This window comes from Tetrao urogallus (genome assembly GCF_951394365.1).
Source record: "Tetrao urogallus genome assembly, chromosome: 5".
NCBI classification, from domain to species: domain Eukaryota; kingdom Metazoa; phylum Chordata; class Aves; order Galliformes; family Phasianidae; genus Tetrao; species Tetrao urogallus.
In genome coordinates, this window is record NC_136818.1 from 39486468 (window position 1) to 39503415 (window position 16948).

At 36.2% G+C, this 16948-nt stretch overlaps 2 protein-coding genes across 2 annotated transcripts in view; one reads left to right on the forward strand and one right to left on the reverse strand.

Moving 5' to 3' along the window:
• Nucleotides 1–16948, reverse strand: part of CTNNA3 (catenin alpha 3) — a gene marked incomplete at both ends in the record, with an annotated part of 396193 nt that overhangs the window by 207261 nt on the left and 171984 nt on the right. The window lies entirely within an intron of this gene.
• Nucleotides 1738–16948, forward strand: part of LRRTM3 (leucine rich repeat transmembrane neuronal 3) — a gene marked incomplete at both ends in the record, with an annotated part of 78298 nt that continues 63087 nt past the window's right edge. The window contains one exon of the mRNA XM_079535313.1: nt 1738–3318. Coding sequence (XP_079391439.1) covers nt 1738–3318 — 1581 coding nt within the window. The remainder of the gene's footprint in view (nt 3319–16948) is intronic.

The window sequence follows — 16948 nt, forward strand, 5'->3', positions numbered from 1 at the left end:
CTTTATACTTCTCCACCATCTCTGATCGCAGTTTTCTTGGTGAAGGAAGAATGCTAATGTGGCGCATTTGCTATAATGCCATCTTACCATCACTCTGCCCGGTTAAGAGGATGCGTTCTTTCTCTACAGCACACAGCAAACAAAGTAAAGGGAAAGAGAAAAAGGCTCTTTATAACAGTCCAGAGTCACACACCTAAAAGAATTCTGCATACTTTACCTTCACATAAAATTCTACCCAAGACATAACCTACAGTAAAAACAATTCACCTGATCGAGGTAACATTTCAAGCTGCTTAGTCCCCATGTTGCAAGGATCATGGAAGCGTGTGTTTGAAGTGTTTGTGCTGTGGAAGTGACAACAAGTTGGGAAATAAATGAGCACAATACTCTCTTCTAACCTCCTGGCATTATACTTTTTAACAGATGAGAAAAAAGGGAAAAGTCTGAAGCTCTGAAACATTTTTCATGTTGCATAGTGTCCCCACTGAAATGCTTGATAAGAGACACAGTGACGGGCTGATACTTCAATGAAAAAAAAATCGTGAGTTATTGCAAAAAAAAGTCTTGTAAGCATGTCTCATGCAATGAGAGGAAAAAAACCCAACCCTTAGGACTGGAAATTTATATCTATGCCCTACAAATGTCATGTTATCCTTCCAGACAAAAGTCTCAGCCCTGCATACAGAGCTATTAAGTTCAAGGATGCAAAACAGCTTTCAGAAACAGTAAAAGAGGCTAAGAGGATTTGGATATTTCAGCATACCTCACTAATTTACATTGAAGCTGACCAGTCTGCTCCTATTAGTCACTCAGAACAATCACTCTTTTCCCAGCAGAGCTTACTCATTTGCAAGATAAAAGGAAGACATTTCTGCACATGCCCATAATATTCTTCACCACTGGGGGCAGCTTTACATAAGACTGCATTCACTGAAACCAAAGCAACAGTCGGACGGAGCTTTCAGAATGACAGTACGCAGAAGTGAGCAGAGCTTGTTCGTTGCACGGGCTTATTCTACCTTCTATGCTACAAAGCAGCTTCCTAGCCGGATCGGGTACTAAGTAAGAGAACTGCTGTGCTATGGAATACAGATGTGTGAATTCAGATAGCTAAATGGTGCTCGGAAGAATCTAAAATGCTTTCTTATAAAGAGAAATTTTAAAAGCCAGGTTCCTAACTATAAAGATGCAAAAACGTAACATCCATGAAGATCCTATTACCTAGGAAGAATTTGGCATTTTTCTGCGAATGCTGTGTTGGGATTGATTTATTCTTGGAGTGTTCTGCATGGCTGGCAAAGAATAATGTTCCAAAATCGGTCCATCTCCCAAGGGGTCCAATTTTTCTTCCTGGGTGTCAGCGAGCCCTGACTCACTACAGTGCAGCTGACAGGGGCTGCCATGCTTGTGGCACACTAAGCAAAAAACAAAAGACCTAAGGACGACCTTTGAACAACACAAAGGATGGGTATGTTTTTCATGTTATTTTTTTAATATACAATTCATAGACACTGCATAGCCTCTGCTTTAATTGCTCCATAGCCTTACCTTTATGTGATTTGTGATTGCAGTTAAATTGCTTAGGGGTTACACCTTTTACCCAACTGTTTTTTTCAGTATTTATAAAGGCATTCTTTTAAAAAATCTGAGTAAAGAAAACAATGTGAAAAGTAGTTGAGACAAGCTAGGGATTTTTAAGTGATTGTTGAAATAAAGATTTTAGCATGATTGAAAGAAATGACTGATGTGTGGGGGGATAACTTTTCTAAGTTGTTTTTATTTCCAGGTTTCAATGTAATTAGGCTACTGAGCGGATCAGCTGTAGCTCTGGTAATAGCCCCTACTGTATTACTGACAATGCTTTCTTCTGCTGAACGAGGATGCCCTAAGGGCTGTAGGTGTGAAGGCAAAATGGTATATTGTGAATCTCAGAAATTGCAGGAGATTCCCTCAAGTATATCTGCTGGTTGTTTAGGTTTGTCCCTTCGCTATAACAGCCTCCAAAAACTAAAATACAATCAATTTAAAGGTCTTAATCAACTCACCTGGCTCTATTTAGACCATAACCACATCAGCAATATTGACGAAAATGCTTTCAATGGAATACGCAGACTAAAAGAGTTGATCTTGAGTTCCAACAGAATCTCCTATTTTCTTAATAATACCTTCAGACCTGTGACAAATCTCCGGAATTTGGATCTGTCATACAATCAACTGCAGTCTCTGGGATCTGAACAGTTCAGGGGCTTAAGGAAGCTGCTGAGTTTACATTTGCGGTCCAATTCCCTAAGAACCATCCCTGTTCGAATATTTCAAGATTGTAGAAACCTTGAACTGTTGGACCTGGGTTATAATCGCATCCGAAGTTTAGCAAGAAATGTCTTTGCAGGCATGATCAGACTGAAAGAGCTTCATCTGGAGCACAATCAATTTTCTAAGCTCAACCTGGCACTTTTTCCAAGGCTAGTCAGCCTTCAAAACCTTTATTTACAGTGGAATAAAATCAGTGTGATAGGACAAACTATGTCCTGGACCTGGAGCTCATTACAAAGGCTTGATTTATCTGGCAATGAAATAGAAGCTTTCAGTGGACCTAGTGTTTTTCAGTGTGTGCCCAATTTACAGCGCCTCAACCTGGATTCAAACAAGCTCACATTTATTGGTCAAGAAATTTTGGACTCCTGGATATCCCTCAATGACATCAGCCTTGCTGGGAATATATGGGAATGCAGCAGAAACATTTGCTCTCTGGTAAACTGGCTTAAAAGTTTTAGAGGGCTGAGGGAAAACACAATAATTTGTGCCAGCCCAAAAGAGCTGCAGGGGGTGAATGTTGTCGATGCAGTGAAAAACTACAGCATCTGTGGCAAAAGTACCACGGAAAGGTTTGAATTAGCACGAGCTCTCCCAAAGCCAACGTTTAAACCAAAACTCACCAGGCCTAAACACGACAGCAAGCCCCCTCTACCCCCAACTATTGGAGCCACTGAATCGAGCTCTGAACCCGAGCATGACACAGAACACATCTCCTTTCATAAAATCATAGCAGGGAGCGTGGCCCTTTTCTTGTCTGTGCTTGTGATCCTGCTGGTAATCTATGTGTCATGGAAGCGTTACCCAGCCAGTATGAAGCAGCTGCAGCAGCGCTCTCTCATGCGGAGGCACAGGAAAAAGAAAAGACAGTCACTGAAGCAAATGACTCCAAGCACACAGGAATTTTATGTAGATTACAAACCTACCAACACTGAGACCAGTGAGATGCTGCTGAATGGAGCAGGACCCTGCACGTATAACAAATCAGGCTCCAGGGAATGCGAGGTATGAACCATTGTGATAAAAGAGCTTTTAAAAGCTGGGAAATAGTGGTGCTTTATTGAACTCTAGGGACTATAAAGGGAACGTTTTTCTCACTTCTCTGGCACAGCTCTTCCATGTCACTTATTTTGTACATTCATAATACTGGTCATTTTATTCTCATACATAATCAAGTCATTGAAATTTAAATACCGCAATCAATGTGAAGTCTGAGCTCGGTTTAATACAATACCTATTGTACAAATCCTCTTCTGATTTCATTAAAGTCTTGCTTGTTTTTAAATAGAAAACTTCTTTCATAACTAATCCACTGCACCTGCAGTGAGTGTGCTTCTGTTTAGGGAGAAAGATCACAACAATGATGAAAAATAAATCAAACCCAGCTTCCTTCCCAGTCCATGCTCTGAAACTTGCTTTTTGAGATAAGGTACTGTAGCATCATAGGAATTCTGATTTTTTCGAGTCAAGAGATGGTGCAGGAGTAGCTCTGAAAAACTGCCTGATTTCTGCCTAACACATGACATAATAATAATTAAAAAAAAAAATTCAGTCTCAGGCTTGAGTCATCAAACCAAAAGCAGAGTAGGCCAAATATAAATTTTAAAATAAAAACTGTAGAATGGGGCTTATTCTACTGCATTATAATAGTTTTTCTATGGCTGATAATTCGTAATTGAAACCTGTTTATGTGACTTCACACAAAAGGTGCCAGTGTTTATCCCTTACACCCAGTTGCCTTTCAGAAAGTAGTCAAAAGGCATTCATTAAGTGAGGAGCAGAAATTCCTTATTGATGCAATTAGAGGAAATGAAATGTGCAGTAGCAAAAGCAACACCACTTCCTGCACACATTTGTACAAGTGCTCATTAGAAATTCTCTTTTCAAGACTGTCAAAGACGTTAATGTAGCTGAAGAAACAATTAAATCTTCCATTTTCTTCTATTCCTCTCTATTTGCTGGGCTTGGTAGTTGTTGTGATGTGTTCTGTACACTGTCTCTCTAATAACTAAATAAAGCTTCGTTGCAATCAAAGCCAAACAGTGTACATTTTAGAAAAACAGCAACTGCAAAAGAGCTTTCAGAGAAAATTTGTCAGTCATCTAAGTACACTGCATCCAAAAATCCTTAAAGAAGCCAGTGACAAATTATTTTTCCCTCTTACCAAAGCCCTGATGACATTACAAGAATTCGGATACTCAATTTTAATGTGAATTCATTCATCAGTTGTTTTGGACAAAATATAGATTTGTAAGCTGGCTCCTCCCTTTCCTCTCTCTATAAAAGCTTTTTTTTTTTTTTTTCTTCCAGTTGCTTAGAACATAACATCCTTCGTATTTGGAAAAATAATCATATATTCTATGTATTTTGATGGTCTTCTGAACACAGATATTTTCTTTCATTCTTTAAATAATACAGCAGCACCCATATAGAAGTAGAGTTAGTTGTGTAATTATTTTGTAACTTGATTTGGCTTAGTAAACTGCACATCTTCAATCACTTAGAAGAGAATGTTTCTTCAAAGCAGCTTCACTGCAGCAGATTAGAGGAAGCAAAGCCTTAGCAGGATGTTCTATTGAATTTTTACTAGAAAAATAATCATCACAGCCAATCACCTTGAAACATGCTAGATACAATGAAAACAAACCTATGAATCATTTCTTTAAAGAAACTAATATACTTGAAGGGTATTTGGCTTTTGTGGTGGTACTGTTGTTGTTGTTTATAGCATATAATGAAACCAGTCTCATTTTCAAGGACTGTGGTAAGAATGGAAGCTTGAGACTATACTGAACCCTGCAACACTGAGATCTTATTTTATTAAATATAGAAAGAATTCTGAACATTTTAAATGATTAAACATTTAATAATGGAAGTGCTGGAGATGTTTTAGCAGCACTGAGCAGACTGTAATTTTTAAGCTGAATTGTAGCTTAAAAGTTGCTATTGAAAGTCAATATAAATTGAATTAACTTAGCTATTACAGGATTCAGTTTTCCACCACCAAGTCTTGGTAACCTCTGTGCTGAAGGATTATAAATTTGCCTTAAACTTATTGATAAGAACTATGGTTGTACTTCTGTAGTCTTTAGTGCCTGTAATGGTGACTAATACTATGTACTACCAAAACAAAAAGGATTTGGCCCCAAACATACATATATTCATACAAGAAATTATGTACACACACAGGAAAGTTCTGATATCCTTGACTTCAGGAAGTGATGACTACATTAAAGAAATAATTTCATATAATTAATTTAGAATTTATGTTATTTAATAATACTCAATACAAATTCTAAAATTTCTTAACATATTGTGATTGTGAATGAGTTGTGAATAGCTGAGTTTGACTTACAAAGTCTTTTTAATGCCTTTTTATACCTCAACACTCAGAAAAAAAAAAATCAATCCCATATTCCCCTACAGAAAGCAATTCCTGTAAAGTTATCACCAACTCCCTTTGAAAAATATTTCACTATGGGACTGAAAAAGCAGCTAAGGCCAGTATGTCATTAATCATAGATGACAAAAATAACAAAAATTCAGCACATTTATATTCAAGTAGACACGCTCAGATCAACTGTATTATTTGTTGCCTGAGAAACAACAGGCAGACTTCATGTATTGCCAACTATGCCCCAAACACAGATGAACGTGTAATTGCTGCTATTGCTGCTGTCTTATTACACAAAATAAAATGCCCAGTATAACTAATTGAACCTTCTTGCACAGCCTGAGGCCTGAGAATTGAGTCATTTAATGCCACTCTAGTGTCTATGGCTTAGAAAACACTTTTTAACCAGCTTTGTAACATGTTAAAACATACAAAACCCATGCTTTAAACTGCACAAAGACAACATGAAATAAACTAACCTTAATCCCACTACTGTAGAATTAAACACTATAGAATTGACTTGTTTTGGGAGACTAGGCCACCAGAGTCACAAATTTTAATCACCTTGTGGGAAACAACGTCAACTTAACTGAACAACCTTCAGTTTCTGTGAGAGGTTGCCCTTCTAACAATACAAATGAATATATAAATACAAACGGAATGATAAAGCTTCAGAGATTTCAGAGAAGAAATTTGTCTGTTCCCCTTTCATCTGGATGTATAGAGTTCTCGTCCTACTTTGTCTTGGCTTTCGGAATTTTTGATGCCAGTCTCTCACAGAATTCTTAAAGTCTTCCTGGGTTGATGCTGAGAGATCTTCAGAGGGTGTGTAATACCTATGATGGCTTTTAAAGCCCTACTCCTCCTTCAAATATTTCAGGTACCAAATTGAGGAAGGAGATGCAGGAGATGTGACAAAATGCCTTTTATAACTTGCCTGTCCTTTAATGGCTTTGATGCTGTCTGTATATTCCAAGTTGAGAAGAGCAAGATTGCATTTATAGGTGTTATTGTTTGTTTGCCTGTTTTAAATCAACCTATTCCTTTCCCTGAGTCTCAACTAGTGTTACCTAGTGTTTTGGAAGTACCATTTGAAGTTCAAGGCATTCCAATACAGAAAAAAAATACAGAACCCCTTAATGACAGTTTTCATTTTCATTGGTTTAGCAACAATCAACAGTTATTTAAACAATGAAAATAGAAATGTCAGGTGGGATCACCAAACAAGGCTGTTTCATCTTATAGCAGCACCCCAGCAAGCTGGAAAGTTGTCAGCACATTCTCTGCCAGCCATTCTACAAAGACCTTGCAACAATCTCTCACATAGAAAGTTTATACATGGCATGTTGGGAAGATGGCAAAAGAGATAACAGATTTGAGGTAATATGCTTGAGATCACACACCAACTGAGTTCTGGGAAGACAAATCCAGTCACTTTCTGCAAAGGCATCCTCTTAGCCAGTGGACTAATTAGCTTTCCAGTTAAAAGACTGAGATGCTATTCACTACCTCTTAAAATACCTGACTGATATTTTAGAATACTAGATAGTACAGAATGCACATTTTTTTAAAAGAAAATAACTAATGTACTAAGCAAATTCAAGCAGACTGGTAATGTTCATTCACTGTGCTGAGATTACCTCCAGCAATTGTAGAGTAGAAGAATAATAATGAGACCAAGTGGCTTGAATATAATGAATGCAAGCATCTCTGCTGGCTGGTAGGCTTTAATTACTCACTATCTGCATTTACACAGTCTTCATGGATTACTGTTTGGTTTTTTAAATTTTATATGAACTAGCAAACCTCAGTATAACATTCAATTGAAAAAAAATGAACATAAGTTTACAATATTTCTGCAAACACAATTAAAAACTCTCAATTTACTGCAAAGGAAAGGTCTTTTCCATCAGCCGCTCAACTCTAGATAAATATTCTCCTAGATGAATTTCTGTGGAACAATAGTGACATCCAGTGGGTAGTAAGCTTAATCACAGGTCTCTATTGAATACAGATTTGTTTGCCTTTTTACTTTGTATTCTTCTGCATAACATGATGACAGCAGCTAATCCTTTCATCAAACTAAGTGCTCAATTGTATTTTAATTTCATTTCTGAGAGTCATAACCTGAACACAGTGAATGATGGAGAAAAGAATAGATGAATGCAAGCAAGAAATGGTCTATCCAGTGTGTAAAGATCCACTGTCAATAAAAGACAAGAAGCACTAAGCAGTAAGAATAGGAGCTGTAAAAAAATTTTTTTAGAACTTATTACCTATAAAACACAACTAAGTGACATTAAGATAGTATAAAAATTTATACTACAGACAACTATTTCAACTTCCCAAAACAGCATAAGATTAAAAACAATTTATTTTTACAAGAACAAGAAAGGTAACATGTCAAAAGAAAGGGGACCCAATCCATTTTAACAAGTTAAAGGTACAAATAATGGAAAAATTACCAATGACATGAGCACACAGCATATTTGCTTGGAAGAAGGTTATTTGCAGCAACTTGCTGGTCCGTTCTGTTGCAAGTACTTTAGGCCTGAGGGCCTAAAGTGGTCAATACCACTGGCAATATTTTAAAATACAGTGAAGGATATAAGTCAATGAAATCAGGTTTAAAGCTACTGTAGATATCAGTCAAATCTGGTTTCCTTAAGAAGATGCACAAGAACTCATTTCACTGCACACTGAATGAAGTAGTTACAGTTTTAGATTTCACGTACGTGGGGTCAACTGTCAGATAATGTGCAGCCCTTGTTTTTGTTCCTAGCTAGCTTTCTAGAATTGGTGCTATGACAGCAACACAATACAGAACTTCAATGTGATCCTCGGGGCTACAGCCAAAATATCTCTTGGCACAATGGTGAGTGGAACAAAATTGGATGCAAAAAAAGGAAAAAGGGACAGTATACAAGAGCTATGAACTGACCTGCAAGGTGGCTATAAATTAATAAAAAGTAGTATAATCAAGACAGTCCACGATAGATAGCTGGGATTTGATGGCCAGTATTTTACCTACCAGAAAAATTATATCAAATTTAGAACTAGAACAAGCCTTGTAAAGGTAATCACGAAAAAAGACTTGCAAGGAAAGGTAGTATGTTTTATTTGACCTACCCACTATAGAGATCACATGTCCCTAAAATTCTTGTCTTGTTCATGATAATAGGCTACCATGGCTACAGCATTAGTACTCAAATGCAAGACTGACCACTGTTTGCTAAGAAGAGATGAAAGGGTTGCAAAACACCTACTCCTTTATTAGGCTTTCCTTTCTAAACACATGAATGAAATTTACAGTAGTTATTACAGGAAACGTTTTACATCCATGTGAAAACTAGATTTTAAAAGTCTTTGTTAATCAAACAAACTTTTTAGGGAAACAATCTTTAATTCTTTCTTACAATTTCTTACTGTTTCTCACGAGCTCTTTAGCTTGTATTGAAAAAACTATAGATCTAATCTCAAAAACAGAGATCCCTCAATTATGTCTTTTTAATCCCTAAAAGTCTCTTCCTATGTTCCTATGCGACTAATACATTGACCACTATTAAAATAAGGACAAAGGAAACTGAAACATCCTAATTACTCATTTACTTACACTCTGAGCAAAGACATAAATACTCCATGATGTTTATTGCTTCACCATACCACTGCAAAATCATCTGCCCAATCTGCATGCAAATCCTTTCCTAATTCAAACTAACCAATTAGATAACTAGCTTGATCTCTTCATTGCTTACTGCTAGAAAATGAACAAACAAACAAACAACTTTGATATTGGCAGCTGCCTGCAAGAGTTATAATCACGAAGTCAGCCTTTATTACAGTTATCCTTGCTTGACAACTGTAGGAGGTACTACCGGATATCATGTATTATAGCTGTGCCCTACCTCCTAATGTGATATATGAACTATATGATAACTTCGCATTTTTATAGACACTACCACTTATGTGCAAATTATACTGAGAGATGGAAAACGGAAAAGACTCAGGAAAAAGGAGTTTATATAAACAGTACCAATAAAACATCAAGAAAGATCAGTGAGATTTTCCAGAAGTAAGCAATTTTAAAAGATACCAAATCACATTCTAAGCTAAAATTGCAGTGTTAAAATAATAGCGTTTGTACATTTCTTAAAGTATTTCTGTTGTTTCTTTTTGTTTCGTTGGTTTTTAATTGCTATTATCTGATTCTGGGCGCTTTGAAATATCAAACAAAAAAGCTTCTCAGTAACTTCTATTTCAAAGCTAATTTAATCAAATGGAGAAACTAACTTCCTCTGATGTAACATGCCTTTTCTGAAGCTGTGGGACTGAGTTCACATAGAAATAACCAAAATGCTTTTCATCTTACTGTAACGTTGTCTCTTGTATGATTACTTTCAACATCCTTAGCAGTGATATAATACTACTTGTTGATAACATGGATTACTCTATCTGAGCCCATTCCCCTGGCATTTTTTCTGTGCTTTGTGGCAAAACATGAGTTGTGTCGATAGGTCTAATGTACAGTTTGTGATCAGGAACATCATACTGCATGTTTGAATAACATTTCTTCTGTAGTCATTGGTGCTGCAGAACTCATGTATCAAATTTCAAATTAAGCACCATATTTCCCACTTCCTTAAAGACTACAAAGCTCTCAAATCAACATCAAAATAATGCAATCAGATTGCCAGCCTCTTCTGCCATTTCAGCTGTAACTCAGGAGAGAAAACATACTCAAAAGGTTCAAAGGAAGAAACAAAATCTCCAACGGAAGCTGGGCACCCTAACTGCCTTTGTAATTCTTCCTTTCACTGTCCACATTATTACAAGTGGTTGTGGATAGAGGAAACCCGAAACTGAACATGCTTTTCATTATAGCACTGATAGTAAGCAGTAATGCATTAGTCGTACAATCTCTGCACCACTAAAAACACAACCATCATAATTGGATTCCTTATTCCAAAATACAGACTTTATAATGTATATTGCAGCTTACTCATTGTTTCTTTTTGCATATTTTTTTACTTTTCCAGTTATGCAGAAATGTCTTTGGCTTGCAGTAAATTGTGCAAAAGCCACAGGTGATAAAGGGGAATGCAGTTTACAAAATGCAAACTAGAGTCATACAGAAAAATACTTTAAACTTCAGCACCTTAAATAATGTTTGTCTACTCATTTTTCAGTTTCCTGCGGATTAATTTGTTTACTTTAAAGCTGGGAAGATTTTCAAAATTTGCAAATGGGAATTCAAGCACACAAATGACATTCAGTTCTTGCAATAGTTGGACACAAACATTTGATAGAGTGCTACTCTTCTCCCTTTCCCCCAGAGTGAAATTTAAACAAGACTCTGTCAGATATTCAAAGTGCTCTGACCAGCTTCATGAAGCTGGTGTTAAATATCACCTTGCAGGTCACATGCAACTTTTCTTGGAAATCACAGTAAACATTTGTACATCAATCGTGCAGATACTGGTAGATACATCTTACTAAGATTGTGTGGGATGTTTATCAAAAATGTGCTTGGAAATTGTCTGCTGAACCACAAGAGGCTCTGCCACAAATTCCTGCCACACGGTTCAAATTAACCAACCTTGGAAAAGTGATCATTTATGATTCAGTTTAAAAACCTGCTAGAGACTTAAGAGTATTTTTAATCAGACGAGTTTATTCCCATATTTCCTGCTAATGACAATCAGAGTAACCTTATATAAAAATATCTAGCTGAAGTTTGAGCAAAGGATAATGTTTTCCTCTTCAAAAAATAGTAACATCAAATAACAATTCCAGTACAGAGCTTTTTTAGCAGCACACTATGGTTTGCAATATAACACTGTCATATCATTGCATTAGCCTTCCAGCCATCTGTAATGAGTCACATCCTCAGAACAGTGCAGAGTTCACTCTGCATTGCTTCATACCAGCCAGATTCTCCTGAAACACACTGTACTACCCAGAATACATATACATTACAAATAAAAATATTTTCCAATTTAAAAATGAATTTCACTTCACATAACACCTGTAACCTAGAGTGTATACCTATACTTAATGCCCACGTTCCAAGAAAGGATCACAACACTGGTAGAAACCCTTCAATGGGAACTTTTCCTATGGCTATTTGTACGTATTCAAAAACAGTTCATACTTTTAGAACTAAATGTTGAGTTTTCCCTAATTTTAATAATCCTTAACAACAGTTTCCAAACTACACTGCTGATATAAATTTGGGACAGAAGCAAAGAGAGCAGCATTATTATATGAGCTCAAAAGCTGCTTACCACTCCTAATTAGTAGCCAGTAACTTGTCTTCATTAAATAACTGTTATCCTTCAAGCATAAGTACTACTGGACAATATATTTCCCTTCATCCGTAATGACACTGGCAATACATAAGTTACAATGGCAGATAATATGGAGAGGGAGGGAAGGAAACTAACATTCTAAATCAGAATTCTGTATATTAAATCTTACATCTTCCAATTTAAATAGCACATATGTAGAAAATTAACAGTTTACCCTGAGGGAAACAATAAACACTGTGAGGTAGTCTGCATACAACTGCTAGTAATCAAGCTCTTTTAAATGAGAGTTTGAACTTAGAGCTTGTATTTATTTTTACAGCTCAAGGAAGCCAACAGCCAAAGCATTTCAACATTCCTATACTTTATATATTTTAATTTTTGCTTATAACATTTTTAGGACAAATTTTGAAATATTAAAGTGATAAGCAATTGTATATCAGAAGTAGCAGAAGAGAACAACATTGTAAGGGAAGCTGTGTGTGGTATGCATTTGACATTAACTTGCATGTACTGAAGTCCAGCAATATGGAGGTTTTTTTTTTTTTTAAAAAAAAAAGCTTGATAAACACAGTAACTTAATTGAATATACACAGTTTCTTACTATCCAGAATAGGCTTGTCTGTAGCTAAAGCATATGTTCAGACTTAGAAGAAAATTTATTTTGTAGCAGTGCAAATTAATTTGCAATAATATCACAATAGATTGCACTCTCAAATCTAAAATCATGCTGTATTTGGGCTGTAAAAGTTTCTTAAAACTTCTATATTGTAATTACAGTAATATAAGCAATGGAAGTAATTCAATTATAGCAATATAGTAATAAAACAATTATTTTTTCTTTAAATCCACAGAGCTACTGACAAGAATGCTTTGGCTTCATGTATAAACGAACATGGCAAATTCTAAATTTAACAAGGACAATCTCTTAAAAAAGCCTCACTAATCACATCCATCAAGTATATAAAATACATCTTGTCAGCTAAGAACAGAGGACTTCAATTAAATGTAGAACCTTATTCAGCACTTCAAGCTGTTAATGGCTCAAGCTCATTAATGAGATGATGAAAAGAAAAGGCTCCTATGTACAGAGTCTATAGTGAGAATTTATTACCAGTACTCATTAATTCCACCTAAGCTCATATTCTTAAGAAGCTGTCCCATGTTTAAATCAACACTTCAAATACCAACAGAGAAGGATACAAAAATATTCATGTTTGTGAACATGCATCGACATGTATTTGGGGTGAGAGAGAGAGAGAGAGAGAGATGTTCTTTTTCCCTAATATAGAGAGCTCCCAGAATATACAGTGTGATACCTTAACCTGCTTCAGTCTCTCGTTGATTTGAACCTCAAGACAACTTCAGTCAAAGCTTGCTATCACTATTTGATAACTCCTTGCAAAGTTCCAGCAGTTCATTTGAAAAAATACTTCTAAATCTTTCCTTAGACACTCTGGCTACCTAAAACTAATAAAGTTTACCTGCAGGCACCAAAGTTCTGCCTCAGAAATAAATACAGAAGAGTTTGTCCTTTAAGGCGTGCAAGTGATGAGGCCTTATGCAGACCAGAGGAAACCATCAAAATGGCACTTTAGGCTATCCAGCATTTTGATTTTTCAAGTAATAATAAAAAACACTAACAGCAGACCATAAAGCATGCCCAGGCTCATAACATTTTATGATTATTTTGGACAGTCTTTTATTTAAATTTGATCAGAAAAGCAATGGAAAGAGGTTTACAAAACCATAAGTGAACAATTGTTCAACTACAGAAGGACTTTGGTCTCTGATGTGAAGAAAAAAACATTTCTCAGAAACTTATTTCAATTAAGCAGCCTCATGATTCATGAATTTTCATCCTTGTAATAGACTGCAGGACTTTCCATATGTGCTTTTAACCTTAAGGAAGGCTATTACTGGAATTTTCCAGTTGCAAGATATTTAAGAACTAGCCTTACTTCTCAAAGAAAGGAAAAATATCAATATTCTGATTTCTTTTTCAGATTTCTCTTTCCCAAACACTTCATTTCCTCTAGTTCACAGTCCCCTTTTTTTGATTGCCTATTTCCTACTATGAAGAGAACCTAAGAGCATCCAAGAACACAAACATATAAGATGCCCTTAATTTCCAGTCTACCATGTTCTGCAGAGCTCTGCAAGGCTCTTATTTACAACTCAGCTCCAACAGTAACATTAGAACAAAGAAATATTAGAGAAAATTTCTCAATAATTTTACATTACTTCCGCCAGAAAGAAGTCTCACTGATCAAGAAACAAAATAATAGAGTGAAAAAATCATGCTCAGCTGCTCAGGAAATAAATTAAATCTAATAGAGTGTTTTGAATGTTTATACCTTCTGCAGAAACCTGTACTATCAATTTTTAAGTGGAATTAACAATGTTCAAACATTGTTATGCGTGAGAAGACCAAAGTTGTCTCAAATTATGGGCATTGCTGTAGCAGCTTTTAGTTACAGAGAATTGAACTTTTTATATCGATGCTTTACTTGGGCACTATATGGATAGAACAGACAGGACGTGTCCTTAAGCTGTGAAGAGGAAGCTGAATTGCCTAAGGTTAATTTCACATTAGCTAAATTATTAATCTCTACCAAATATAGTTTTTACATTCTTGAAAAGAACTCTGCAAATAGAGGTCCTCTATTTACAGAAAGGTTAGTTTCCAAGTTAAACAGCAATGCTACAGCATATAGACCACACTTCTTCAACTCATCTGGTTAGTTAAAATGCATAGTTATAACAGGCTCACTTACAAATGCAGCTGAACAGCCCATTATCCCTTTTCCCGAGTAACACCAAACATTTTACATCTGTGTAGTAGGGCTCTTTCAGAAATTCAGAAAATATGAGAAAAAATTTCTGATACGTACTCCAGAAAAGGGAATCTTCCCCTTTCTAAAACATTTCAAATAAAACATTTTCCCAGACTTCCCTTCTCAGTATCTGTACCCTGCACCTCTTACCTGTACGTTTATTCAATTTAATGCTTGTTTTGCATCATTTAATACTTCCACTTCCTTGTATCCTCAACAGAAAGGAAGAAACAAGCACCATCATGTGGTATATTTCCAGCATAAAACTCCAAGTCCAGATTTGTTGAATGAATTCAGGAGAACATATTAACAGCTTTGAAGTGGGAGGATAGCTGGCAGAACTGCAATAAAACCTGTGCCAGGCAGTAGATGGAACGGGATTGAAAATGGAAATCCACCTGCTACACAGCCTAGCTAACGTGCTGCAGTGGTGCTGCATGCTTCTATAAGAAAGTAAAAGATTTGCAAAGGAATATTAACTTTAAAATGTACGGGGATTAAACTGTTTGGAAAACAGCCTGAAATAAAAGAATGCCTCAAAGTCAACCACTCAAAAGTAGCAGACCCCTGAAAACACAACCTTTCCCTGTTTCTTAGTTTAAAAACTGTAGAAATCACTGTGAGAATTACAAGGCTCATTTAGTCAATAACAATAAAACACAGATACTTGAAATAAAATAGTTCCATTCCAGTTTTGACTGTATCTAAGTCAATACCTTCACATGTTGTACCGCTTGCTCATTTACGCAGAGCACATGTTGATCATTAGGACAAGATAATCTTTGCAAGTTCTTTCCAATCCAAACCATCCTATGATTCTATGTTTTATAACAGCACTGGAAAATGAAACCTCTAAATATTCTAAATCAAACCTTGAGCACAAGATCTGTAGAGAAAAACCTTGACTGGGTTGGAATTTGAGTCCTTTCCAAGGAGAGCTTGAAGCTTTCAGTGACCCAAGCAGCTTCTGTATCCTTCAGAGAAGGAATGTATCTTTTAATCAGACATTTTGTGGTTGTTTTTTTTTTTTCCCACAGCTAAATCAGCACAACTTTTAAGTCTCATCAGCTTTACATTTAGCTTCCCAATAAGCCTACCAAAAGTGACTGAAAAGAAACTGCTCTCTAGGTCATATCTTTTTTTCTAATGAAGGAATTCACATAAGGAATTCACACAGTGCAGTCTGTAAAAGGGCCCCTTATTGGCAAAATCGTACTGAATGGTTCAAGACTGTTAGATTATCTTTACAATTACCTTCACTTTTTTTTTTTTTTTTTTTTTTTTAATGCCAGTAAAGCAGTATGAATCAACTGAAGAATCACTGTATATCCTTTCCCTGCCTTTACTCTACTTAAGGGTTTGCTTAATGAACAAAACAGCACACTGTTTTGGTCCTGGTGCTCCAACAGCAGCATTAGTTTTCTCAGGTTAACCATCAGCTCAAGTGCTATTCTGCTTGACAGTAGTAATACTGACTATAAGAAGAACAATATATAATAGTGATTGCTTTCCTATTCTATTAATGTGCCAGAAATCAAAGTTTGTAAAGTTTGTGGGAAAGAAGCCAGTGACTATTAGCTTTCCTTTTGTTTTAAGCTTTTAAAACATTAGGAGTTTATTTTCAGGCTCGCAGCCTATGACCTGCAGAGTTGAGGCTGAAGTACAATACAGAAATGCAGTAAATATGTGACAAGTTTAAAACAACTTTTCCAAAATGTGCTGGTTGTCTTTCCCCAGCCCTAACAAAAAATATATATATATTTCAAGGCATTTGACTTTTTTTTCCTACTTGGAGTAAAAGTTGGAGAGCTTATTTTCAAACAGATGTGATGGAGAGAATTTCAGGAACAGCCTTGTGAAATTTCCACTAACTTTGCACCACAGATGGTACCTGAGTTTGTAACAAAGAAAAGCCTCCCGTTTACACAGTGGCCAGTTCAGTGTATCCCCAGACCTCCCCAAGAAGTCCTGCAGAGTGGGCAGTACCTGACTATCTTTCAAATCTTCAATTCCATGTCAGCGGACTGGACAAAACAGGGCTGGAGCACTCATCTCTTCATCTTTGCCATCAATACGAATACAGCACATCCTACTGATAC